The sequence below is a fragment of the Pinus tabuliformis genome, chromosome 5_1, assembly GCF_031772625.1.
Source record: "Pinus tabuliformis cultivar Carrire ecotype Pingquan chromosome 5_1, CPIR1, whole genome shotgun sequence".
In the NCBI taxonomy this organism is placed as follows: Eukaryota; Viridiplantae; Streptophyta; class Pinopsida; order Pinales; family Pinaceae; genus Pinus; species Pinus tabuliformis.
In genome coordinates this window covers 790,605,268-790,633,036 of record NC_142305.1, presented here as the reverse complement: position 1 = coordinate 790,633,036, position 27,769 = coordinate 790,605,268, and the positions used below count along the sequence as shown (strand labels likewise).

The following is a 27,769-nucleotide window of genomic DNA, read 5'->3' as shown; positions in this document are numbered from 1 at the left end:
GAGCTTAAAACTCTGATGGTACCTAGAGTGGCTAAAGCTTGAGTACACCTTAGTCCCACCCGATTAGAATACCTTGGTTAGGTACCGAATCTATAACATTGCGTGTGCTATGATTCTTCGTAGAGTACATCATTTCTAGATCTTCCTTGTACCTCTGTATATATGTAATTATGAATAACTCCCTAGTTCAGAGGGAGTGTTGAAGAATGTAACTAGTGTCGGTCTTCATAATTGTATTTGTATCATGTATTTGTCAATAGAAAGAAAAAGGAAAATTATTTATAAAAGTAATTTTTCATTGACTTATTAAAGCATGGGTTTCATGCTTGGGTCAATGGTCAATAGGTCAAAGCACCCATTGAGTGCTCTAGGATTTTTGTTGAGTCAAAGTCAAATTCATTATGTAAGAAACCCTTCTTGGGTTCATGGTGTCAAAGAAAGAAATTTATTTTGTCATGTCAAACCCTCCATCCATCAAGTTGGCCTCGAGCTCTTCTAGATTGGTTCCAATTTCATCTTCTATAAGTCCGCTGCTCCAATTATTCATGTTGGCCTCAATATACAGGCAGAAACAACTATATATACCCAAGTGAACTCGACCCAATTGAAGGTGTGTCAAGTAAGTTGGGACAAATTACAGGACAGCGAAGTTAGGTGTGCTACAGGACAGTGAAGTTAGGTGTATCAATCTAATTCGGATCATCTACAGACAGGGAAATTAGGTGTGCTACAGAACGGTGAAAATTTGGTGTGTGAAGCAAGTTCAGTCAAGCTACAGGACAGTATAATTACAAGATCGAATTCTGCAATTGGACAGTGTAATTGCATGAGACGAAGATACATAGATAGAATCTAATTACAGAAATGTATCTATGTTTGAGCAGCAAAAAAATTACAGTCAATAATGGAGCAATATAATCGAAGGTTCAAGTCTGACTTACAAGAGCTAAGGTTCAAGAATTTACAAGAGCTAAGGGGCAGTTTGACTTAACTTCCGAAGAAGCTGACTTGATGGATGGAGGAAAAACAAGTGTCATGGTCAAAAAGGTCTTGGTTTGTCTCACTTTTATTTGAATCTACTAAGGAAGAGTTTGACTGGGATTTCCACTCCTTGGGGGTTTTGCCCTGTTGGAGTGCCTACATCTTGTGTTTTTATCTTGATGATGAGGAAACATAATAATAACAGGAAATAATATAACATCACAAGAACTTGTCAAAATAAGAGAAATCAAGCTAGAAGGAAAATCTAATCATACTTCCCTAGATTTCTCAACATGAACAAGAAGTAACACATCCAAGATAAAGTTATAGACCAAAACCACACCATGATGAGAAAACATGCTCCAAAACCATCAAATATGAAACCAAGGGGTGGTCAACAAGTCAAGCACATGTGAGAAGACGACTAAACTAGCAAGCATCAACCAAGGAAATGTGAGACTCCCCCAACCAAAGACTTTAAAATGATTTAATGACATGAAGAGAAGGCGCTCCATGAAGATTGACCTCCCCAAGTTGGTCCAATGCATCAAGGTACCAGCCACAAATCTCCATTAATGTGATGAAAATGAAAATGTGGAACCTCATACAATATGATGTGTCAGTGTAACACTTGCCATTTTCTTTCTTAGACAAGAATCACTAACACAAAACTCCCTCTTAAAAATGGTTTTTCTCAGAGCCAACATGCCCTTGCTCTTAATTAACAAGATAAACCCCTCAAGCTAGTGACCTCACTGTTATACCAAATGTAGAATAATATTAATAAACCTATGCAATTGAAGCAATGCTACCTTAATGTTAAGAAAAATGAAAAGGATAATATCACATACCCGTTACGCAAGATTTACTTTAGAAACCCTTATTTTAGAAAACCAACAAAATTAGAGATGCACTCTTTCTCATTTTATTATGAAACGATTCACCACACAATATATATGTGCTCCACAACATCATTGAACCCTAATCTGCTAATTGTTCTTAGAAATTAGAATACAATGGGTATGAAACCATAGGCCAAAAGGCCTCCCATAATGTATCCATAGACCAATCAGTGTGACGGGATGCATAGTTTAGCTACATGCAACACCCCCATCCTTCATTCTTGGTCAAACATAGGTAGATGTTTCTTTTCTAGGGAAGGCTTTGTTGGTACTTGTCCCAGATGGATATGAGTTATATCTGGTCCATATTTCTGTGTTCATCATCCATATACGGATTTGCGATGGCTCCTTGAAATATCCATTTTGGAGGTGCATCTTGTAACATAGTAAAGTTGTTTGGATAGAAAATTTTAAGTTTGAATAATCTTGTTTGTAATATTTTGCTATTAAGAATGGCATTTCGTGGTAAAAGTGAATTCGGTGATGTTTGGATTTTGAACGGTCTTTCAATTTGGTATTGCAGGTATGTAAAGCCACCAATTTTTACTCTTTGTATTGGTAACGCATGGGGGGAAGCATCCTTGCTTTTGGCGGCTGGTGCAAAAGGAAATCGTGCTTCCTTGCCATCATCTACCATAATGATAAAACAGGTTTTACTTTTCTTGGGTTCCTAAGGATGATTTTATAGCTGCATGTAGGTTGATAAAATGATAAATTCTTTTGAGATGTCTTTCTTGTCACATATTTGTATATTTTCTGGTATTTGAATGTGGTCACCTTCTGTCAGTGTAGTTACCATGGCTTTTTATTTGTGTAGCCTATTTATCATCTCTTTATGTTTTGATTCAATTTTTGATCTTGGTTTGGCCCCATTTATATGGTTCTGCTCTTTACATTTTATAGTCACATGTTCCTTGACACCTAATTATGACTGGATTGCCAGCCAATTGCACAAGTCCGAGGCCAAGCAACTGATATTGATCTTGCACGCAAAGAAATTAGAAATGTGAAGAAAGATATGGTGAGTTTTCATATTGTTTTGTGTTATCTAAATGTTAGTATGCTTTTGTTTAGTGACATCCATCTTTTTGTCTGAGATTGTTATATTATAGTTATTTTGGAGTTGGAAAGAATTGCTTTTTTCTATTAAAATCCCTTTTTGAATCAGGAGAGGTTATCTAACTCAGGCCAGACTACATTAACATTTGTCCCCACTAAAATATCTACACAAATAAACAACTTCATAGAACAGGTGGCCGCGATAACATGGCTTCATGTCTGAGTGTTTTAAATGAAGGTTTCCTCTAGGTCAGAACCAGAAGTAATTGCTGGACCATGACTTGCTTGACGAATCAAAGAGAACCTGCATATAAGAGTCCACACAATTTCTAGACAAACTGAAGAATTAATGAAACTAAGTTCTTTGAGCCTGTACGCCTTAATTGTAGAAAACAGCAGATGCTTGAATTGCATCATTCATAGATTGATACAATGTGTCTGACATTTTAGCAAGTTATATCATAATGTTTACTTTCAAATCATAAGTTGTTACAAAAATTGTTAGTGCTTCTCTCGAATTCTTTAGGAACCTGAGTGGTTGAAAATGCTAAACAACCATTTATAAATATTATGGCATGAATAATCTCAAATGCCAAGTACACAAATCCATACAAATCTGTAAAGCATGAGAATGTAGAAAGTACAAGGTGTTATATCTGTTTAGAATTGAGATTCCTTGAGCCTGAACTATCTGCATTCTCACTTTTTTTTTTGCATGTTTTCAAATGGGATGTTTCTGTATCCAAGAGATTGGAAATGAACAGCTAGCTACTTATGCTTCATTGTGCACAGATGACTTTTTCTGAACCAATGTTTGAGGCTGCACATCTTCATGGAATCACAAATTCACTTTTATGGTTGAATTGCATAACTCTGCCATTTGACCATAGTTGGCCAGCTAAGTAACCTGACACGGGGATTCGGGATTCGTAGGATATGAGGATTCGAGTGTCCGATTCGGTCACGTTGACCCCTCAGAACAGGACACATAGTATTCGTTATATATATATATATATATATATATATATATAGATATTTCTTACACAAATTCTCATTAATTATACAAATTCATTGATTTCAAACATAGATCTTCATCTAGATGTTAGTCTTACTGTTTACAAAGTAAGTTAGTAACATTATAGCATGCATAGTACATACAACATTCAAATACATGTCACTGTCACATAAATCATAAATGATAAATCAATGAATCATAAATTCTAAATTCATAAATGATAAATCATAATACATATTCAATTCATCAATGATCCAATAGGAGAAAGACAAGATAGTAAGATAAAAACACTGACAGCTGTATTTTTCTCATTAAGTCATCAAATCAAAATGTGTTACATAGGTAGTGCAATGCCAATGGCAAATAGGAATAGAAAATATAAAACAACTATAGATATACAAGCCTCAAGGCAGTAGGTAGCCCATGACTCATGAGTCATCAATCCTCATAGCCATCATCAGAATCAGCATCAATGTCCTCATCATCATGGTCACCACTTCTCTCCTCTGCATCCTCCTCCTCCCCTGTATCCATAGTCGCCTCTACATCTGCTGGTGTGGAGGATGACCCCTCTACAATATCACTGTCATCAAATCTAACAGGCTCTAGCACTGGATCATTGAGATCCACGTTGACCAATGCCAACTCAACACTGCTGTTCAGACCCATATCATCAGGAAAGACATCCCACATCTTTGTCTTTCCCTTCAACCACCCTTACCTCTGCCTGTAGATAAGACGAAGGTTGGTGTGCGCATACACTATTGTCTCTGCCCTAGACTGCTCAAGCCTGCTCTTCTTCACACTATGAAAATTCCCATATGTGCTCCAATTCCTCTCGCAACAAGAGGATGAAGTCACCTGAGAGAGGAGCCTCATGGCTAACTGCTGAAGAGGAGGGCTTGTTGCCCCATGATTTGCCCACCAAGAATAGGGCTTCTTAGCCCCCCTGTCTCTAATCACATCATATTCTGCAAAGGCATCCTCCACCTCATCAAGCAATGCTCTATCCTGAAAAACCCCCCTGAATGCATCTTTCCTCCCCTGTGAGATTTCACCATCCATGTGAGGAGGGAATCTACGGGAAGGTCCACCATTTAGCCACTCATCGTTGTAGTATTTTGGGTTCAATCAGTGAGCCTAACAATGTAAAGGTGTGCAATTCTTGTCCCATCTGCTGACAAGAATATCCTGTATAGTACCACAGAAGGCCTCTGGTGATGTCTCATACTTGGGGCACTCACTCTGTAGAATAATGCTCCTCAAAGACTCAATCATGGAATCCCATCCCTCATAAACCTCTCCTAGGATGGGTTTGTCTGTATCTGCAAATCGAAGAAAAGAAATGATAGGGTCCATGATCTGAATACTAAAACTGCCCCCACTTGTGCTCCACGTTTTAGTATAAATACAAGTGCCTAGCAAAGACACAACTCACTTGAGATCTCTTCTTCTCCACTCGTTTTGGGTTTTAGTGGAGTGAAGAATCCCTAGGTGGAAACACTGTCTTAGAAGAGTGTTCTACACATGAAATGCCCTCGTTGTTATGGAAGGAATGCTCTCCCACTAAACGGTGTCTTAGAAGAGTGTTCTACACATGAAATGCCCTCGTTGATATGGAAGGAATGCTCTCACACCTAAATGCTGTTTTATAAGAGTGTTCTACACATGAAATGCCCTCACTGTTATGGAAGGAATGCTCTCACACCTAAACGCTGTCTTAGAAGAGTGTTCTAGACATGAAATGCCCTTGTTGATATGGAAGGAATGCTCTCACACCTAAACGCTGTCTTAAAAGTCTACACATGGAATGCCCTCACTGTCATGGAAGGAAAAACTCTCATCCTACACGCAGTCATGAAAAGTATAGAAGGAATGCTCTCACACTTAAACGCTGAGATAAAGAAGCCACACCTATCCTTAACGTTGTTTTAAGTAAGGATGCTCTAACTGATGTTTTGATTGAAACACAATCATGAATGATAGATCCAATCGCTGTCTTAACGGAATCCTATTGCTGTCACTCTAACACTGTCATAAAGGAGAAGACATTGGCATTGCTATGTGCTAGGCCGTAGGCCATAACACTATAGCTAGCCACCTTGGTCTTATGATGAATGTTGTAACATTATAGACAACATAGTATATGACTACAGGATGCATTGTGCAACATAGTGCACATAGTAGCAGTGATGGGTACAGGATGCATAGTGCACACAGTAGCAACGATGGGTACTGGACATAGTGATGGTGCAACATGGTGTAGCTCAGTGATACTGGACATAGTGATGGTGCAGCATGGTGTAGCTCAGTGATACTGGACATAGTGATAGTGCAACATGGTGTAGCTCAGTGATGCTGGACATAGTGGATGGTGAAGCATGGTGTAGCTCAGTGATGCTGGACATAGTGATGGTGCAGCATGGTGTAGCTTAGTGGTACTGGACATAGTGATGGTGCAGCATGGTGTAGCTAAGTGATGCTGGACATAGTGATGGTGCAGCATGTTGTAGCTCAGTGATGTTGGACATAGTGATGGTGCAACATGGTGTAGCTCAGTGATGCTGGACATAGTGAAGGTGCAACATGGTGTAGCTTAGTGATGCTGCAGCATGGTGAAACTTAGTGATGCTGGACATGGTATGATGGTGCAACATGGTGCAGCTCAGTGATAGGCACAACATGGTGATGGAGTCACCTTGGAGAATCAGTTGAAGCAACATGTCTTCAACTGAGTCCAGCTACCTCATGTATCATCTTCTTAGAGATGATTGCTGCTCTTATTATGACAAGTCAAAATGTTGACTTCTGATGTATATGCTCTCTCTCTCTTTCTGCTGAACTATTGAAGAACATATAAGAAGAATTGATCAAGGGTTTCCCCACATTGGGGTTTGTCCCTGGCTAGCGCCACAGCTTGTGTCCTCTTGTCTTGCTTGTCTTATGCAATCTATCTTTATGTTCTATCTGCAATTTACTTTAATGATGATGTGATTGCTAATCTGGAAAAGATATTGAGCTAACTGTGAATCTATGACCTTTGAATCTTAAAGATTTTTATTTGGGTGATTAATCATTAGATTGAATCTACCCTCATTAAAATCATCATGTTTATGGAACCCTAAATGGTTCTCTGTAAAACCCTAACCTAAGGGTATGTCAATGCTAATGTGAAAACCCTAGCCTAATTAGGGTTACTGATGAAATCTAGAAACTACTATTCTTTTGATGTTCGGGGTTTTGATGATAATGTCATGTTTGGAGTTTTAGTATTATTATGAGAACCCTAGCCCTTTAGGGCTGGATGGTAATGTATTTCTAGACCTTGAGGTTTTGGTAAATTAGGGTTCATGAGCAAAACCCTTATAATATCTAGTGCAATGTTTTAAAAACTGGTCTGTCTGAACCGATAGCTGGTCAAACCGACTGGTTTGCTAGCCCACCGGGCCAAACTGACAAGAAAACCCAGTTTGACCCTCCATTTCACCAAAAAAGTGGACAAACCGGTCGATTCTGTCCTAAATCGGCCAGTTTATTGCCAGGACAACTATATACTCCACAAGATGAATTTTTCTGATTTTTGACGTTGTTTTGAGGGAAATTTGGGGTTGTTTTCCTCCAAAAATAGTCCCTCCAAGAAAAACATGCCTACCCTCTCATTTTTCTGACACATCTCAATCCTAACAATGTTGGCAATTAATGGTAATGTTAAATTCTTAGAGTAAAAGTGACATTTCCTTTAATTTTCATTTTCATCCTTCTACTTAAATTTTTAACATTACCATGAAATGACTCGGGATGTTTGAGAGTGGTTTCCACCTCACTGGATTTTATATGGAGAAACTAGAATTTTAGATTTCACTCAAAATTTAGCAGACTTAATGGTTTTCAAGATTTCATGGTTTGGGGGTTTGCAATGTTTCCATTTGATTCTAATATCTATTATGCGTGAGGCTATGAGATCGACATTTGATCAAGAGCATGAAGCCCTTTAAGAACCTTGGTCGTGGTGGCATTGATTGTTGAACTTTTTTGATGTTGGTGGTATTGATTGTTGAACTCCTTTACCATGGCCTTAACAAGAATGCACCCTTCACTCAAAGGAAAACAACTGGTTATGCATGCTAATCTTTTTCTACCACATTATAAGGTTGAGGAGATGAACCCTTCACTTAAAACCAAATCATTGGTTAGGCATGTTAAACCTTTTCAATTGTTATAAGGTTGAGCAATCCAAGTTTGAATACCTAGAGCTAGATGATGTTTATGTATCTCTTGTTGATGATGTTTATGTATTTCTGGTAGCGTTGAATCAATGATGAGTTTCATGAGTGACCATGTTGATCAATGATTTGTAGTTTTGATGTCTATTTTTTCTACTACTACTAAAGTTGTAGAGGAGTTTTAGGAGTCCTCAAACTCGGAGCCATATTATTTATGTAGCTTATGTTGATGATCTCTTGTCTAGTAGTGGTGATGAGTTTGATCATGATGAGTGATCATGTTGTTGATCACTGATATGTAGACTTGTAGTAGGTCAGTGACCCCATAGCTTAGAGCATTGTTTTCGGACTCTAGAGGCCATTTAGAGCCTCATTGATTATGTATTTTGTTGTAGATATGTATTGCACTTGATGCCATTTTGATATATTCACCTTTACATGGTATATAGATGAGCAAACCTTGCATATTTTGTTTCTATTGGCTTGGAATCGTGGTTTTAAATCTTAAAAATAGTTTTTTTTTCATTAAAAATTAATTATTTAATGTATTTTTTTAAACCGGTTCGTTTATAATTGACCACTAGTATCGGTTTGACTGGGTTCGGTTCAAAACCTGATTCATTAGGTGGACCGGTCTGGTCACCGGTTTCGGTTTTTAAAACATTGATCTAGAGTAAGCTCCTAGGAATGAAACCCTAGGTCTATGTTTGTCTGTCTAATCAAGACCCTCGCCCAATCAAGATTGTTATATGTCTAACTTTAAATATATTGATATTTGTGTCTTGGTCTTACCTAATGGATATTGATATGCTTGTGTATGATTATGAAATCCTAGATATGGATATGTGCTAACCTAATCGTCGATGGTATGTAAATTCTAGGGATTGTAATTAAGCCCTAGTAGAAGTTTGATACTCTAGGATATGGTGATATTGTTTCCATTATGATGATAAAATCTAGGGTTTACAACAAACCATAGTAGAAGTTGGTCATAACTTTGAAACCTTAGATTGTGTTGTGCTTGGTTTTATTTGTTGACATCTAAGGCTTAGTGTCGCTAAGATAGAATCTAGGGTTTGCATTAAATCCTAGTAAAAGTCTAACATATGAGTTCTAAAGTTGTTGGATGCATTATAAAACTATACTTGTTTGAATTACTTCTAAGTTTTGCAATATATTATAGTAGAGTACGAGTTTTAAAGTTGTTGGATGCATTATAAAACTATACTTGTTTGAATTACTTCTAAGTTTTGCAATATATTATAGTAGAGTATGTCATATATCTGGAAGAAATATTGAGGCCCAAGATATAATGAGACCGATATCTTGATTGAGTTACTAGTGTGATCTAGGGGTTATAACCTAACCCGTGCAAGAAGTTGGAATATAGAAGTATGTGTCTCTGGCTGATTATGAGCCTAACTGAGTTTAGGTATTTGATGTCTAAAGTCTAATACTTCCATGATAATGATATAGTTAAGTTCATTTTTTCTATATATATATTTGGTTGTACTTGCTATCTAAGTTGTGCAGGTACATGATCTTCAAGATGTTGAAGATATTCGAAAGTAAAGTTGATTTGATAAATAAGCATGATGAAGGAAGTTATATGAATGATGATGATCAAGATGACTCTAATAAGAAGGATTGAAGCCATGAAAGATTCTTCGATATCATAGAAAGAAGTTGATGTCCCTAAGTTAAGAGGGAGCCTTGATAAAAGAGAAAGTATATCTCCCAAGTTGAGAGGGAGGTCATATTATAGTCATGATGGATACCTTGAAGAAGAAATTGGAGAATGTATATTGAGGTGCTGTTGAAAGAAGGAAAACAGGATCTGGTTGTAGAATATGTTATTGCCTGTGAAGTAGGAAAGGAAGCTGTATGACTACCGAATCTTCTGTCAAGACTTGTTTAACCTCTAAGTCCAACTGTGATAAATTGTGAAGCAAGATCAAGATGTTTGAAGACCCCAAAGGTTTGTGTTTACTTATGAATAATTGAAAGGTTGTTATTGATTGGGGTTGTGATTGTTCAGGTAAATCTCTCAAAGTTTTGGAAGCATGCTTGATGTTACTGATCTGTTTGTCGGGAGAGCTATTTTGTCGAGAGAGATTTGTTATGTTGAGGCATTGTGAATGCCTCAGAGGACATTTGGTTGGCCTATGTGTTGATATCTAGTTCCCGAAGTAGGGAGGGTGGCGTTGGTCTTAGAGGTAGACCTTGCATTACACATCTAGTTCCTTAGGTTGATGGTTAGCAAGTAAGCGTGATGGTGCCTAGAGAGGTTGAAAGCTTTAGTCCATCTTAGTCCCACCCTGATAGATTGCCCTGGTCAAGAATCTAGTCCGTGGCACCGTGTGTGCCTAAACTCTTCGTGGTTCATGTATTTTGAGATCTTCCATATACTTGTATATATATGAATACCTCCCTAGTTAAGAGGGAGTGTTGGAGAAACTAGGTTCTGTTTTCATAATTGTATTTGAGTCATAATGAAATGTATTTATCAAAAGAAAGAAAAGGAATTATTATTATTATTATTATTATGACTTATTAAAGCATGGGTTTCATGCTTGGGTCATCATGTTTTAGGTCAAAGTCCCCATTGAGGACTTCTAAGTTTTGTCTTGAGTCATTAGAGTCATTGTCCATTTTGTGAGACCCTTCTTGGGCTTTTGAATCATGTAAAAAAATATTATTGAGTAAAATAAGTCATTTGGCACCTCCACACCAAGTCGGCCCTTACTTGATCAAGTCGACCTACATGAGGGTAATTCGAACTCCTGAAGAGGCTATATATACAATGCAGTTCGATTCATTTGGAGGATCCGCTCTCACAAGTTCGATATAGGAGGAGGATCAGAAAAAGTTCGAAATTGCAGAAGGAGGAGAATTGCTGGAAAAGACAAGATCGAGTTTTTGGGCTATCTCTCTCTCACACGTGTGAATTTACTGGGCTACTACTGGGGTCAAAATTCTGGATTCTTCTGTTGGGTCGAAGTTCTGCTGCTGGGGAAGTCGAAAGTCTGCTGCTGCTTAGATCGAAGTGCTAGGTCGAAGTTGTTGCTGGAAGGTTATCATCTGTAGAAGAAATGAAGGGCTGACTTGGTGATTGGAGAAAGTTTGTGTCTAGGTCAAGGAGTCTTGGATCATCTTGTGAAATTATTAAAGGAAGAGTTGTTGACTATGTTTTCCCCTACATAGGGGTTTTGCCCTGGCTATTCGCCTAGATCTGGTGTCTTTGATCTTCGTGTTATGGTTTTGGTAATTACTTGATGAACTAAGTTAAAAGAAGAACACAAGAAAGTTAATAAGAAATTCTCAGTATTGTGCTCAGACCAAATATTCTATTCTTCACAAGAAATCATAAATACAAACTATGTGAGAAGAAATATAAGAAGTTTTATTTATTCCATTATAATATGGATATATGCTCCAGTCCTCCCTTTGAAATGGAGAAGACACTTTTATATATAAAAGAAAAAATAAGATGACCAATAATAAATTTAGATCCACAAATCTCAACTAGATCCATGAATTTCTCATGCGGTTACAACCAATTCCTAATGACTAGCAAGTAATATCTCTAAATTTCTTTCCACAAATGCCTTCAAAATATTTGATAACAAATCTTCCATGATTCTTTTCCATCCAAGATACTTGAGTGATCTTCCTAAATTTTCATTAAATCTTCAAAGGTTGAAGAGGAAATTCGAATTTGGACCTTAGTGGTAAAAATTTGCATTGTTGGAATTTTCAAATATGCCTACAACCATCACCAAACTCACCCAACTTTCAAATATAAGTGAAAACATGTTATTTTTTAAATATTTAATCATAAATTCACTTAAAAATACTAAAATAAATGCATTGGAAAATATAGATCCTAATCTTGGATATATTTTTAAAACGATCTTAATTCAAGGTTACAAACAAGTAGAAAATAAGTAAAAATCAAGGTTGGTAAAAAAATGACGTTTTGGTGGCCGATGTTGAAGGAAATGTAACTAGGTTAGGTCTTCATAAAAGTAATTTTGATATTTGTACTTATTCAAGAAAATATAAATTAGTTTTGTATTATTTGTCAATGAGTTTCTTGCTCATTGAAAATAGGTTAAGCACATTTTGAAGTGCTTCTAGAGAGTCAAAGTCAAAATGTAATTATGATAAGACCCTTTGAGGGCATGTTACATCATGTATGTCATCATACAAGGTCATGGGAACACCTCCAAGCATAGTCAAATCCTCTCCTAACATCAACGAAGTCTACAAGTAGCAAAACGATGAATAAAAGTTGAATTATAGTGCAAATTGTAAGTCGGCCTAAAAGATAGTCAAGTCAGCCTAAAAAGGAGAGACAAACCTCTATTTATAGAGGCTGTCCACTCCTCATACAATGCATCATCAAGCTCTGAAATCAACAAAGAAGGATAGCCGAGTAAGGGTGGAGAAAGACAGGTTTGAGGAGCCTCTAGTGTAGCGAAGGAGAAGAAGTTAAAGCGCAGTCAAAGGGACTGTTTCTAAGGTGAAAACCGATCACATGTGTGAGGGACAGAGCCACCTCTGCGGTCACAACAACAACAATATAACAGTCTCAAGTTTATCATTGTTTGGGCTTCTAAATAGGCTTACAAGGCCTCCCATCCAAGCGAAGAGAGAAGGACCTCAAGCGAAGTTAGAAGGAGCCCTATATCTACAGCAAGTACCCTCACATGTGCGAAGATTAGGGTTGCAGTGCTGTCACACTCAGCCTACTACCATACATCAAAAGGAACTCGGATGATCTAGAGAAAGAGTGAATATCCTTAGGTGAAGGATATCACTAAGTAAAGGGTATCTCTCCTAGAAGACCTACTTACTATAGAAGGAAGAACGAAGTTCCAGAAGAAGGAGCAGAAGTGCCGAAAGACAGAGGTCCATGTGCCGGAAGTTATAGTGCAGAAAGACGAAGGATTTGACTTATGCTTGGAGGAGATCCTAGTCAAGGGTCTAGGGTTTGGCAATTGGTCAAATAAGAAGCTTCAATAAGAGAAAACTTACAGAGGGTTTTCCTCTCAAGAGTGGAGAGGTTTTGTCCCTAGCAGAGAGCCAAAATCTGTGTTCTTGTTATTTTGTTTTGGTAGCAGTTTGATGAAGTACACACATATACACTAATAAGAAGAAGAAGAAGCATAAGCTAACAAGAAAAGTAAAGAGACTCCACAAATTGTTATCAAGTAACAAAGAATCATCACAACACTACTTTGCCCTAGATTCTTCAACAACCCAACATTTCCCTCCAACTGAAGATGTTGCATGTCCGTTTCCATTTAATTCTCTTTAATCATGTGACAAAATCTTCTTTCTTTCAAAGGTATCTGAGTAACATCTAAATTTAATGTGGTTGATTCTTGTGTGGCAAACAAAAATTAGTGAGTGTTGGTTGTTTTGTTGCAACACTTCACCTTTTACTCTTCTCTTTGCTTGAAAATTAAGCCCTCGTGCATGCATTTATAACCCAATAGTTTGTGCAAATAGCCATACAATTGATATACAAAACCACTTGACATCAATAATCTCATCATGCTTTGAATGTACTTATCCATAGGAAATATATGTTAAAACATACCAATTTGTGAACAAAATTTATGGTCACCCAATTTTGGCTATTGACTTCCTATAGTGGACTTGTCTAGTCATTATCTCACAAACTGCATGAAATTTGGTGAGGTTGTTATCATTACCCGTATGCATCCACTCACCAAAAATCTCAGCCAATAGATGCACAAATCTCCAGATTAATGAGAAATGGTTGTAGGTGATGACGACCAATTTCTTGAAATATGAACTAGAATTGCTTGAAATTTGTTGTATTTATTTATCATACCCTGGTGTGTTTATGCTCCAAATTTTGTGGCCAATGGGTTCACGGTTTGGAAGATATCTTGAAATCATTTTTTTCCCTGTTTCATCTTCCATATTGCACAGAAATATACATCACAAACTCATTTTAAAACCAAATTGAGTGGTTCAAAAGAAAAACAATGTATTTCTCATGTGGTTACAACCAATTGCTAATAATTAGCAAATAATATCTCTAAAAATCTTTCCACAATCTCTCCAAAATATTTGATAAAAAAACTTCATGATTCTTCTCCATCCAAAATATTTGAGTGATCTTCCCAAATCTTCATCAAATCTTCAAAGATTGAAAATGAAATTCAAATTTGGGCCTTAGTGCTAAAAATTTGTATTGTTGAAATCTTCAAATATGCCTACAACCTAAGTCACCGGATTTGTCCTAAACCCCCTACGAATCCCGAATCCAGCGAATCCGACACGATTCGGTCCGGATTCGTGTCCAAATCATATGACATGTCGAATCCGAGGTCGTGTCACGATTTTCAAAAGCGTGTCGCGATTTTGGGAAACGTGTCCTGTTCATGGTAATGTTAAATTCTTAAAGTAAAAGTGACATTCTCCTTAATCTTCATTTTCATCCTTTTACTTAAATTTTTAACATTACCATGAAATGACTCGGGGTGTTTGAGAGTGGTTCCGACCTCATTGGATTTCATATGGAGAAAGTAGAATTTTAGATTTCATTCAAAATCCAGCAGACTTATCAGTTTTTCAGGATTTTAGGATTGGGGGATTGCAATGTTTCCATTGAATTTTGTCATGTATTAGGGTATGGAACTCGTATTTAATCAAGAGCACCAATCCCTCTATGTACCTTGATGTTAGTGACATTGGTTGTCAAACTCCTGTATCATGACCCTCCTAAAAATGTACGCATCACTCAAACAAAATCTTGACTTGACATGTTATGCTTGTTCTACCTTATGTTAATGCTTAAAGGGTGATATTAATGACAAAGATCCCTATACAGATACAGAGGTAATGACAAAGATACCTCTGGATATTAATGCTTAGAGGGTGATATTAATGACAAAGATCCTGATTTTCCAACAAGACTAAAAAATTAGACATTTCTCGTGGTGGCAAGAGGGCCAAGCATAAGAAATAGATAATAGATTGACATGTATTTGAATTTTGTATGTACTATGCATGCTAATAGCTATAGATGAAGATCTATGTTTGAAATCAATAAATTTGTATCATTAATTAAAATTTGTGTAAGAAATATGATAATATCTAATTTTTAATATATATATATATATATATATATTTTTTTTTTTAATAAAATAATATATAACGTGTCCTAACGTGTCCTGTTCCGGGGGGTCAGTGTGTCCGAATCCGACACCACGAATCTCGAATCCTACGTGTCCCGAATCCCCGTGTCAGGTGATTTAGCCTACGACCATGAATAAACTCACCCAACTTTCAAATATAAGTGAAAACATGTTCTTTTCATAATATTTAATTATAAATTCACTTAAAATACTAAAATAAATGCATTGGAAAATATAGAATCTAATCCTGCATATATCATTAAAATGGTCTTAATTCAAGTTCATAGTCAAGCAGAAAATGGTTAAAAATCAAGGAAAAGGTTGGTAAAAAAATAACATTTTGGTGACCCAACTGGAGAGAGCTCTGGCTAGAGCATAGGTGGAGGGTTTTGAAGTAAAGCTATTAGTGGATTATCATAGGGTTGTTGGTTGGCTCACCAATAGGGAGAAAAATGTTCTCCTAGGGGCTACCCACTTTTGGTGGGTAAGAGTGCCCATAGGCTGAAAACACTTTATAAGGGAGATGATGTTCATAGGTTGAAGAATGTTCAAGAAGATTACAAAATGTTGATTTACAAATGGCTCTCGAGTGTGACTTTATACACAACTCCTAAGATAGGGTACCCTCCCCAAGAAGGGTTATGGATCCATATATAAGTGGACTTAGCCCTAGAGATAATCTAGGATTATATTAAGGATATATAATATGGGTCCATTGTAATCTAAAAATTACCAAGATTCAAATATGGATCTGCCAAATTTTTGAAAAGCTAGGATTTAGATAGTTAGGGAAATGACAAGTACAAATAGTGTAAATACATTTCTATAATTTTTAAGGCTTGCATAAAATAATATATATATTTATTATTAAATTATAAACTTCTAATATAATATTTAAATTTATATATTTTACTTTTTATAGGTCACATTATGTATGCCAATAAAGTTCCTAACATATATATCAATTGAAAGTTTAAGTAGTGGGTCAAATTATGTGAGATTAAAATGATTAAATTAGTATAAGTTAATAAACCTCCTAATTTATTGATTAAAAGCATGGTTTTAAAACCTGGTCAGGTTGAACTGCTACTTGATTAAGTTGATTGGTTCATTGGGCTTTGAGATCAACCCAACCAATGACCTAAGTTTGGGCCGCGAGGTAGACCTCAGTTTGGTACCAAACCAATATGAACTAGCTGGCTGCATCATAATCTAACTATTGTTGAAAATGTAACTAGTTTCAGTCTTCATAATTGTTGTACTTCAATATGTATCCTATGTAACAAACAAGAAAGAAGAAAGAAAATTGTTATTATTAAAGCATGGATTTCATGCTCATTATTGATGGTTTTCTACATAAAAGCATATTCTTCGTGCTTTTAGGGTTTGTTAGGTTTTAGGATTTATTGTCATGAGCCAAAGGAGTCAACATCATGTTTATAAGACTCTTCTAGGCAATTTGTAATTGTAAAAATTAAATTATTTTTGAGTTTAGAAAATCATGGAATCTCCAATGGTACAAATCGGCCGTGGGATCCTCAAGTCAACATAAAGGAGGGGAATTCAACCCCTTGAGAAGGCTATAAAGGAGCAGTTCGACCTCATTTGGAACACACTCACTCACAAGTTCGATATCTCAAGAAAGAGTTTGATCTGTAGTTGGGAAGCTGGAAAATGAGAGCGAAGGTCAAGGAGAAGGAAGGAGGATACTTTTTCTTGGTTTTTGGGCTATATCTCTCTCACACGTGCAAAAATCTAGGGTTTCTGGGCTGCAGGAAGAGGCTGAAGTTGTAGGACCGAGTTGCAGTAGGACAAAGTGCAACACCTTGTCACTGGGAGGAAGGAAACTTTGTGTATACCTCGCTGACCTTAAGAAGAGCTTTCTTGCTCTTGGAAGGTCCCAAAAGGAGGTTGTATTAGGGTTTCTTCCAGAGCTGCAAGGCCGAAGTTGCAGATTGAAGTTGTAGGTCGAAGTTACAGGCTAAGTCACCATGTCTAGAGAACAAAATGCTTCAGGTTCGAAGTTTGTCGAAATTAAACACATATCAAATAAATTCATTTTGGTTTGCTGAACATAAACCCGAACTCGATTCCAAATGGAACATAAAAAATTTCTCTTTAAATTCGAATAAATCTAGCTTATGTTTGGGTTATGTTGTCGGTTGATAATTAAAAGAAATTAAAAATTGAAACCCTATGCACCCAATGACGCTCGCAGTCTCACATTCGAATTCCAACCCTTTGCACTTGTGTCCAGAGTCAGACTCCACCACTGAGCACCCTCAACCCCTGCCACCTGTAAATTGAAAAGCCATCAAAATAAATGTCAAAGGAGCATTTTACCAAGTCAATTTGACAACGCTTAATATGATGTGAGTGGGTTGTCATCACTTCACCACTGCTCTATGACACGTTACAACTCTTCGCTGCTGGAATTTCTAGTAATGGACGGCTACTATCTCCCAGCCTCTCGAATCCTAAATCAGCATCTGCCATTTCAGGCTTATTTCTTCACAATATGTGGATGTATAAGTAGATGAATCTTTTATGCATGTCTTTGAACAATGGATATAGTGGGGCTTGTTTAAACAAAATCACCCCTTTGTGTCGAAAATGGTTGAAGTAAAGATTTATAATTTCAGAACAATATATTATTGAATTTAATTTCTTACTGGAACTGTTAAAATTGCAAAATGATTCATGTCATCACGTTTTATGGAATTATATAATAGAATCTAGACAGAAAGAAAAGAAACATGAAAGTAAGGCATTTTTTTTAATAAAAAAACCATATATTAATTAAAGATAGGAAAGCTTATTTTAGTTCAGTTTTTAAATAAAGCTTATAGCAAATATTCATAATTATTATCTACCAAGAGGCAAATTTTCACTCCTTTCGTGCACATATTCATTTTATTTATATTTATAATTAATTTTATTTATTTTATGAGAAAATTTTCGGCATAAATCACATGAAATTTCATTTGTCGACGCGTTTCAAACCAACAAGTGTGGTTCATCGTCAGGACAAGTTGAAGAAACAGATCTAGCTTTGCCTATTAAATAGTTTGAGCAGGACCTCCAACGACTATATTTCTTGACCAAGCAACGGCTATATGGACTAACGGCTAAATTTGACCGGGAAACGGTTAGTTGAACAGGATTAAGGGCATGACCTCTATTTTTATAATTCCAATGAATATTAAATTGATAGTTAGTTATATAAAGGTTAAAAGGACTACGAATAATTATAACTATAACTTAAAATAAATAATTTTTAAAATAAATTAATTAATAGTTAGTTAAAAAATTATTAAATATATAAATAATAGTGTAATTACTTAATAGGAGATGTTAAAATACAGTTAGTTATATTTTTATTAAAAAGTTAAAGGGACATATTTTATTAACTTATAATTCGAAATATATATTAAAATAAATAATTATAAAATAAATTTATTTTAAATTAGTAGTTATTTACAAATATTTAGAAATTTTAGGGGGTTATACGAATAATTATAACTATAACTTAAAATAAATAATTTTTACAATAAATTAATTAATAGTTAGTTAAAAAATTATTAAATATATAAATAATAGTGTAATTAATGATTAAGAGATGTTAAAATATAGTTAGTTATATTTTTATTAAAAAGTTAAAGGGACATATTTTATTAAATTATAATTCAAAATATATATTAAAATAAATTAATTATAAAATAAATATATTTTAAATAAATCTATTTTTATAAAGTGCCCATGTCATAACTCTGATTTGGGATGTTGCAAAATGGCCACCCAGAGCATTTCTCCTTGTATTATTTTCATATTTGAAAAACAAATATATGCTCAACCTTTCTTTATTTATTGAATAAACATTTAGTTGAATAGCACAAGAGTGAGATGTGTTTAAACTTTTTATTTTATTTTATTTTTGTCATATATATATATATATATATATATATATATATATATCAAATTTTTTAGTATTTTGAACTTAATGCCGAACTTTATTGTCAAAATATTAAGTGTCGAACTTTATTCGAACTTCAAAGTCACCGAATTCGAACACGAACACGAATGTTGTGACTTAGGTTACAGGTCTAGTAATAGTGTTGTAGCTGGAAGATCGAATTTGCATTGTGTAGTAGTTTGGTGCAGACTGAAGAAGGACTTGAGGAAGGACTGACTTGGTACTGGGAGAAGGACTTGGTCTAGGGATTGGGTCTTTCTATCTCATTTGAAGTAGATTCTAATAAGAGAAGAGTTTCCAGGTTTTCCCCTTGGAGGGGTTTTGCCCTGGTTGAGAGCCTATATCTGTGTCCTCTTTTGTTGTTCTTGTTTCTTGATATTGTTTGATGAGAAGATCTAACAAAAGAACACAAAGAAGATAACTAAGATTCACAAGCAAGTATCAAGGCTAAAGAAAACAGTGTTGCACTAATCACGATTAAATCGTAAAATCGCGTTTAAATCAACGATATTATCGGCCGATTAAATCGCAATTATTTTTTTTCGGCGATTTTTATGAAAAAATTGCGATTCGACCTGAAAAAATCGTTGGACTAGCCAACAACGCGTTATATAACAAAAAATGTCGATTTTTTTAATTCATTTGGACAGCAGAGAGAGGCACGTCGGCAGCAACGGGGTTTTGGAGACTTGGAGGATAAAAACGGAGCTGAATCTGCTGATTAGAGGAGAAAAATGTAGTGAGAGCTAAGGAGGAGACGAATTTTCTCGATCAAACCGGTATGGGCACCAACATTTTGTGTTTTGTAGCTTTGTTTTGGTTTTTTTTCTATGTTTTTGGTTGGGTTTGGAATCTGGATAACCCATTGTTTATCAAAAGAATTCAATTGGTTATCAAATATTTTTGAATTGATTTGAATCTTGATGGGGTTTTTGTCATTTGACTTTTCATTTTCTTTGTTAAAATTTCTTAAATTGTCAAAAATTCCACGTGTTTTACTTTTTGTTATAACTTATGACATATGTTACTCATGCATGTAATTTTTTTTTAGTTTTTGTACAATGTAAATTGTAAGTTTGTAACTTGTAAATTGTAATCCTTATTTTGCCATAGGTTCACCGAATCACCATTCAACTTCAAGTTCAAAGTCAAACATGCCAAGGAAATTTGACCCTCTGTGGGAATTTGGTGACCCTGATGGAGGGATTGATAGAATGAACTTGTCTCGCAAGTTGTGTGGGCAGCATATGTCAAGGGGGTGTACAGATTGAAGTATCACCTTGCACAAATCCCTGGATTTGATGTAGGGCCTTGCTCAAATACAAATCCGGAAATCATCCGAAGAGCCATGAGATCATTGGAAAATTTAAAGCACACTAGAGAGACCAAAGCAGAAATGAAGAAGCAACTAACAAAGTCAGGTGAACAAGGAAGTGGCACTGGTTTTACTTCAGCATCAACCAACCCGATAGCTGCCTCATCATTTTTTGTTCCTAGAACCACGCCTGGTTCACAGCCATCTATCACTTCAATGATTAAAAAAACTGAGAAAGGACAAGCTGACATGTTGTTGGCCAAATTTCTCCTTTGGAGTGATATTTCTTTCAACATTGTAAGGAATAATCCATTTTTCCAGCCTGTTGTTGAGCTATTGCAACTGTTGGCCCAAGGTACAAAATCCTTTTTTATCATGACTTTAGAGGTCGGATTCTTCAAAATGAAAAGGTTGACTGCACCAAAAGATTGGAGGAGTTTAGAGCATCATGGGCACAAATAGGGATGCATTGTGATGTCAGATGGTTGGACTGACCAAAAGGGGAGAAACCTTATAAACTTCTTGGTTAGTTGTCCCAAGGGGACTATGTTTATGAAATTTGTTGATGCATCTGCACATATCAAAGATGCAAATCCTTTATGTGATTTGCTAGATGTGTTTATTTTGGAGGTGGGTGCAGAACATCTTTTCCAAGTCATAACAGATAATGCTGCAAATTATGTTGCTGCTGGCAGGATGCTTATGGAGAGGCATCCTACTTTATTTTGGACACCTTGTGTTGCACATTGTATTGATTTGTTGTTGGAGGACATAAGGAAAAATTTCCTTTGTCAAAGATATTGTTGACTCATAAAAAAGAATTACAAAATTTATATATAATCATACATCTGTGCTTAGCTTGATGAGAAAATTCACCAACAACAAAGAGTTGGTGCACCCTGCCATTACACGGTTTGCCACCAGTTTCATATCTCTTCAATCCCTCTTGAATTCTATGTGGGATGTGAAAAGAATGTTTATTTCAGAGGAGTTGCGTGCTTTGGTAATGAGTCTCAAACTAGAGGGAGAGGCCATATGCAGACTAGTTTCTTACCAGGAAGACTTCTGAGCGGGAGTGCAAGAGGTGTGCACCGTTACTGAACCTTTGGTAAAGGTTCTTCGATTAGTTGATGGTGAGAAACCCGCAGTGGGCTATTTGTATGAGGCCATGGACAGGGCGAAAGAATCCATTCGGGTCTACTATGATGATAAGGGAGATGAGGGGTTTCAGAGACAACTCCTCCTATGGGGAGTGATTGATAAACGATGGAACAACACACTTCATTGTCCCATTCATGCTGCAGGGATCTACCTGAGCCCTGCATTTTCTTACGCATGTGGGTTCGTATTTGATGCTGATATCATGGATGGATTCTTAACCTGTGTTCAGAGGATGGTGCGATCTCCAGCAGAACGTACTGAAATCTTCAAAGAAATTTAGACATATAGGATGGCAAGTGGCACATTTGGCTTTGACATGGCTGTGACTGATAGGATGACTAAAATGCGTGGGATTTTTTAGTTTGTTTCAAATTTAATTGTTTCTTCAAGTTCATAACTTCATACATTGATTCAACTTTCAAATTTCATTTTTTTTCTTATGTTTATTTAAAACTTTATTTGTAACTTTGTTATAGATGCATGGTCGAGAATGTATGGTGTTAGGGTACCCGTTCTGCAAAAGCTTGCCATTCGAATCCTCGGCCAAACATGTAGCTCCTCAGGATGTGAGCGCAACTGGAATGTATTTGAAAAAATACACAACAAGAAGTGCAACAGGTTAACACTTAAAATATTGCAAATATCCAAATAATTTTTTGAATTCATTAAACAATATTTTTTTTTATAATTATTATTTCATGATTTTTATACAGGTTGGATTCCCAGCGACTTAATGACATGGTCTACGTCTACTACAATCTTCGATTGTGGGTGAGGCAACTTGAGAGGACACTTGATATGGAGGCCATCTCATTGGATGGGATTAACACCACTGCTGCATGGAGGGTTGAGGCCGAGAGGCCTCTCATCGAGTCTGCTGATGATTGGTTAGTGCAGGAGGTAGTGGAGGGGGAGGAGCAGGAGGAGGAGGAGGTGACACCACCTACCCAGGCCACCCCTGCCACCAGTAGAGGACGTGGTCTACCTCCTATAGCTCCTACTCCTAGTTCTTCAGCTTCTAGAGCACAGCAGAGTCCACTGCCAACTCCACTGGCATCTACATCTAGAGGGAAAGGGAAAGCTATTGCATTTTCTCGCAAGAGGGGCAGAGGAAATCAATAGTATTGGACTTTAGTTATTTGGTTCATTTCATTGTATATGACATTATGACTCATGATATGACTCATGAGATACATTATTATATTTTTTGTTGATATCATGAGTCAGGACTTACTATTTAGGACATGATTCACTGTTATGTGTGATGTAGCACTAGAAATGATATTAAACATCTTATATATTAGTTCTTTTATCATATTTATGTGTCAATGTATTTATTTTATGTTGTAGATGCTTTAGATATTAAAAAAATTGAAAAAAATGATTTTTTTGTATGTTACGATTTTTTCCCTGCGCCAATTTAATCCCAATAACGATTAATGCAACATTGAAAGAAAATAAGATATAATTGCTGCCAATTTATCATTTTCTAACATGGTATCGAAGCTAAGGTGAGCAAGGAAGGCGACCGAAAGGATACTAGAAAGAATTGTTGATCAAGTGATAAGAAGCTCTCAAGACCTAAAAGAAGAAGATTGTCTCTTGAAGGGATCTAGTTAAAGACCTGTTGGTAGGAGACCCTTCTAATCTAGGATTTCTACTTTGAAGAAAATCAAAACTATATCCATATTGTAAGGAGGGTATTGATCTCGCAAAAAAGAAAGTCTATTTGCAAGTCATCAATCTTCGAAGCTTTTGGTTGAGGAATCTTAGGGAACATCTTTCAAGGGCATCATTAGGAACTCTCCAAAGATCTTGAAGACATCAAGAAGGTTGGAGATATTATTCAAGTATCACACTATCTCATAATGGTTGAATGTTCAAGTCATGAAGGTTCTTTTTGCAAGGAGAGCAATAAGCTCATTGGGGCTTCAAACTATTTAGCATGGAAGAAAAGGATTGACTTGATACTCACAGAGCAAGATGTAATGGGATATATTACTGAACTGAACCTAAGAAAGATAAGACACAAGAACTAGCAAAGTACAAGAAAGGGGAAGTAAGAGCTTAAAGGTTCATAGTTGAATCAATTAAGGATTCTCTTATTCCATTTGTTGCAAATCTAAAGATTTCCAAGGCCATGTATGACAAGCTAGTGAATTTGTATTCGGTAAGTACAATAGGACAAAAGATATTGTTGAGGAACAAACTGTACAAAATGAAGAAGTCAAAGGATGAGGATGTGAAAATTCCTAAGCTGGAATCCCCACTGTAGCAAATTGATCTTACTTCTCCTACTTGTTTAAATCATGCAAGTTATTTACTGTGTTCTACGGTAAATATTGAAGCAAATACTTTTGCAGCCTTCACTTAATTAACATATATGCGGAAACAAACACTGAGCAAGAAAGAAAAATACAACTCATAGGACAGTTATTTTTGGACAAATAGTCCTCGAAAAAACCCAACTTGGGAAAACCGGTGCAACAACTCTGAGGGTTTATTATTTTACAAGAGAATTTTGAGAACAAATTTAGGATGCTCGACTAGCCATCCGATACAGAGAGAATACTGAACAAAAGACTAGTGAAATGATCTCACCCTGTCACTGGAGAATCAGTGACTGATCCTGCTGCTCTGGAGGCTCTGCGTCACCCTCTGCATGGCCTTTGTGCAGAACTGTGTCACCCTGGGCAGTTTCTGCGTCACCCCTCCTGGGTATTACGCTGCCTCTCCTCTGGATCCTTTGCTGATTGAGAAATCGACTTTCTGCCTCCCAGACTCACACCCTGGCTTTCGGCAACTGAATTTCGACTTCCCTCAGCAGGAACTCGACTTCCCCTCAAGGACTGTGTTGCCTTTGCGTCAGCACTGCGTGGGCCAGTGTCAGCCTTCCTCTGGACGTCTTTTTGTTCTCCCTTTGCCTAGTACTCTTCGGAAATTCCTTCTCCTAGCTTCTCATTGCCCCTTTGCTGCAAGATCTCCTCAATCGATTTTCCTCCTGAGAACTTCTCACTTCAGAAAATCGATTTTCTCAATCTCTTTGTGTATTTTCCAAATGATCCTCAAGCCCTTTCTTATATCTTCTTGTTGGACAACCAACGACCTTGATTAAAGCATAATCAAAGGCTCAGATCGTTTTGACTTGATCCATGGCTTTTTCTAGAAGTTTGACCCCTGATTAGATTAATACCCATTAATATTTTAATTTTCCTAAGTTTGGACTTAGGAACCTCATTAAAAATATTAGTTATTTTAAATAAAATCATTTCTAGGTGGAATTTCTAAAAACGCTTTCCTGGTTCTTTGGAATACCTGTGCCCAAGCCTCCCTGCAAAATTTGAGGCTTAGAGCACATATGATACTACCCCAAATCAACACTCCCTCTTAGCGAGGAATGTGCTCTAGCAATACATTGCCTCTCTGCATACTGCTCTGACTCTGAAGCGTAGTCTATGCACTGTTGATGTCTGACGTACTGGCCACCAACCACTGCACTACTGCTGCTACTATAATGCTGCATTTGATACTGCCACTGTCAATGCTACATTTGTACTACAACTCCCTCTGCATTCGTGCTCCTGTTGGTCCTTCCTCCCAACATTGCATCTGCACTGCAACTCAGTTGCTGAGAGAAGCAACTGAAAACACCCAAAACTAGACAAGTATCGGTGGATACTCCTCGGTGCTGAAATCCTGACTGCTGCTAGTCCCACTTTGCTTCTAAAGCCACTGCGCTACTGAAGCTTTGCACTGTGCCTCCTCACACTACCACCTCTCTGCTTTGCGCTGCTCAGTCTCTAGCTTTCCTAGCCACTGCATCTGTCGAATCAACACTCCATGACACCAACTGAAACTCCACCATCTTGCTACTCCTGATCATGTGCTCTCGTAGCAAGGTGATGATTCATGATGCGGGCTCGTCAAGGATCCTACCCATCTGCAGTCCTCCCGACTACAACTCTATATCAACCCACCTCTCTCCTGGAGGTATCTCGGCTGTCATGGCGAACTCCTCCTCGTCAATCATCGCGGCTGGGACCTTGGGATCATGCTTCTCATCCTTGTCTTTTTTCTTCAAAGGACATTGGGATGCATAGTGGCCCATCTCGCCACATCTGAAGCACTTCACTTTGGAGACGTCTTTCTTTCGTTTCTGTTGCCCTTGCTGTCCCTTTGATGCAAGGGCTGCGTAATCCTCTTGCTTCACTTTGGTCTTCGACCCACTACTGCTGCTGCTCCCGTCAAGTTTGACCTTGAGCAGGTCTCTCCTCAACTCTTCTTGTTTCAGCACTGCCCACATCTCATCCCAATTTTGCAATGCTACTTTGGCTAGGATACTCTGGACAAAGATCTGCCAATCATTTGAGACGAAATTTAGAGCCAATGTGTTAAATTTTGGTATGTTCTATGCTTAAGAGCAACTTACTTCAATTTTCTTGTTAGCCCAATATCAATGTCCAATTTAGCAATCAAATTAGCATGATAGTAAAATGCAGATAGAATATAAACACAAATAGTAGAAGACAAGCCAAGACAAGAGGACACAAGATGTGGCACCAACCAGGGACAAAACCCAAAATGGGGAAACCCTTGATCAATTCTTCTTGTAATCTTCAATAGTTCAGTAGAGAGAGAGACAAAGTACAATGATTTAAAGTCAATACTGGCTTGCCAAATAGGAGATCACACATCAAAGATTTTCACCATGAAGATGATACAATGAGGATGCAATCCTCCTTCCTTCACTGCATCACAGATTATGTCAGAGTTGCTAATCTGGCACCTTTTACATGTTGCAAGGACTGGTGCTTTTCTTGGCAAATCTGGTCACTGGTTAGGGCACAAACTCTGACTGCTACAACACCCTAAATACACCCAACAGCCCACCTATTGACTGCGACTTTCCTTCACATAGTCCCTCCAACTATACGCTGCCTCATAGGGCTGCTATCCTCCTTGAACGCAACTCCTAAAGGCCTCCAACTGCTGGCTATGGCTTGCGGCCTAGCCTAACTATGGACTGTAACTTCAGTACCCTCAATCAGTGCCCTAAACAGTCCTTAAACAACAGACCCTTACTCCTATCTTCTGCGGCTTCTTCTGCCCTACAAACTGAGCTCAAGAACAACCCTATCATGCCCAAATAGCCCTGAAATAGACCACGCTGTCACCTACAACAATGTGGCTTTATCACAGAACTACCACACTGATCTTCTAGATTCCTTCACGTTGTTGTGGGACTCCTTTTGCTGTGGCTAGGTCCACACTTCTTGCTACGTCTTAGGGTCACTTTCTAGCCGAGTATTAGGGCTCCACTGATTGCGACTTTAGGCCTTCTTATGCAGCTGCGGATTAGGGCCTTCATTTAGGGCGTTCATGGACTGCGTATAAGACTCCTTTTGACTGTGGCTAGGGCTGCCTTTTACTACGGCTTAGGGTTCCTTTTAGCTGAGAATGAGGGTCTCCTTTAGCTGCATTTTAGGGCATCTTTCAACAATGGGTTAGGGCATCACTTGATTGTGGCTAGATCTCCTTCAATCTGCGTCTAGAACTCTTCCTTCACTGCGGCTAGGGCACCTTGTCTTGATGCGTCTAGGGCTTCTTCATGACTGTGGCTTGATCTCCTTTAAGACAACAATTAGGGCACCTTCTTCAACTGCGGCTAAGGCTTCTCCACTTGACCTGTCCTTCCACCAAACCCAAACGAGTGGAGAGAGATCATAAGAGATGTGTGCCACAAATGACTTGAGGTCACGTCTATTTATAATGCAACGTTGAGGTTGAGTTGGGGTAATTTGGTTGCTGGCCGACCTTGACAAATGTCAAATAATATAAATTAATTCATATCTCCATAAATACATGTCGGAATCAGATGATCTTTAGATCAATCCTACCTCTCGGAGAGAGGAATCCAAGAGCTGCCATAAATAAGATGACCCACATGGCGTTTGGCCCTAGT

General features: G+C 37.3%; 1 protein-coding gene across 1 annotated transcript in view; it reads left to right on the top strand.

Moving 5' to 3' along the window:
• CLPR4 (CLP protease R subunit 4) overlaps positions 1 to 27,769 on the top strand; it is a 240,182-nt gene that overhangs the window by 154,482 nt on the left and 57,931 nt on the right. The window contains exons 4-5 of the mRNA XM_089432953.1: positions 2,407 to 2,533; positions 2,827 to 2,904. Of these exons, the coding sequence (XP_089289079.1) occupies positions 2,407 to 2,533; positions 2,827 to 2,904 (205 nt within the window). The remainder of the gene's footprint in view (positions 1 to 2,406; positions 2,534 to 2,826; positions 2,905 to 27,769) is intronic.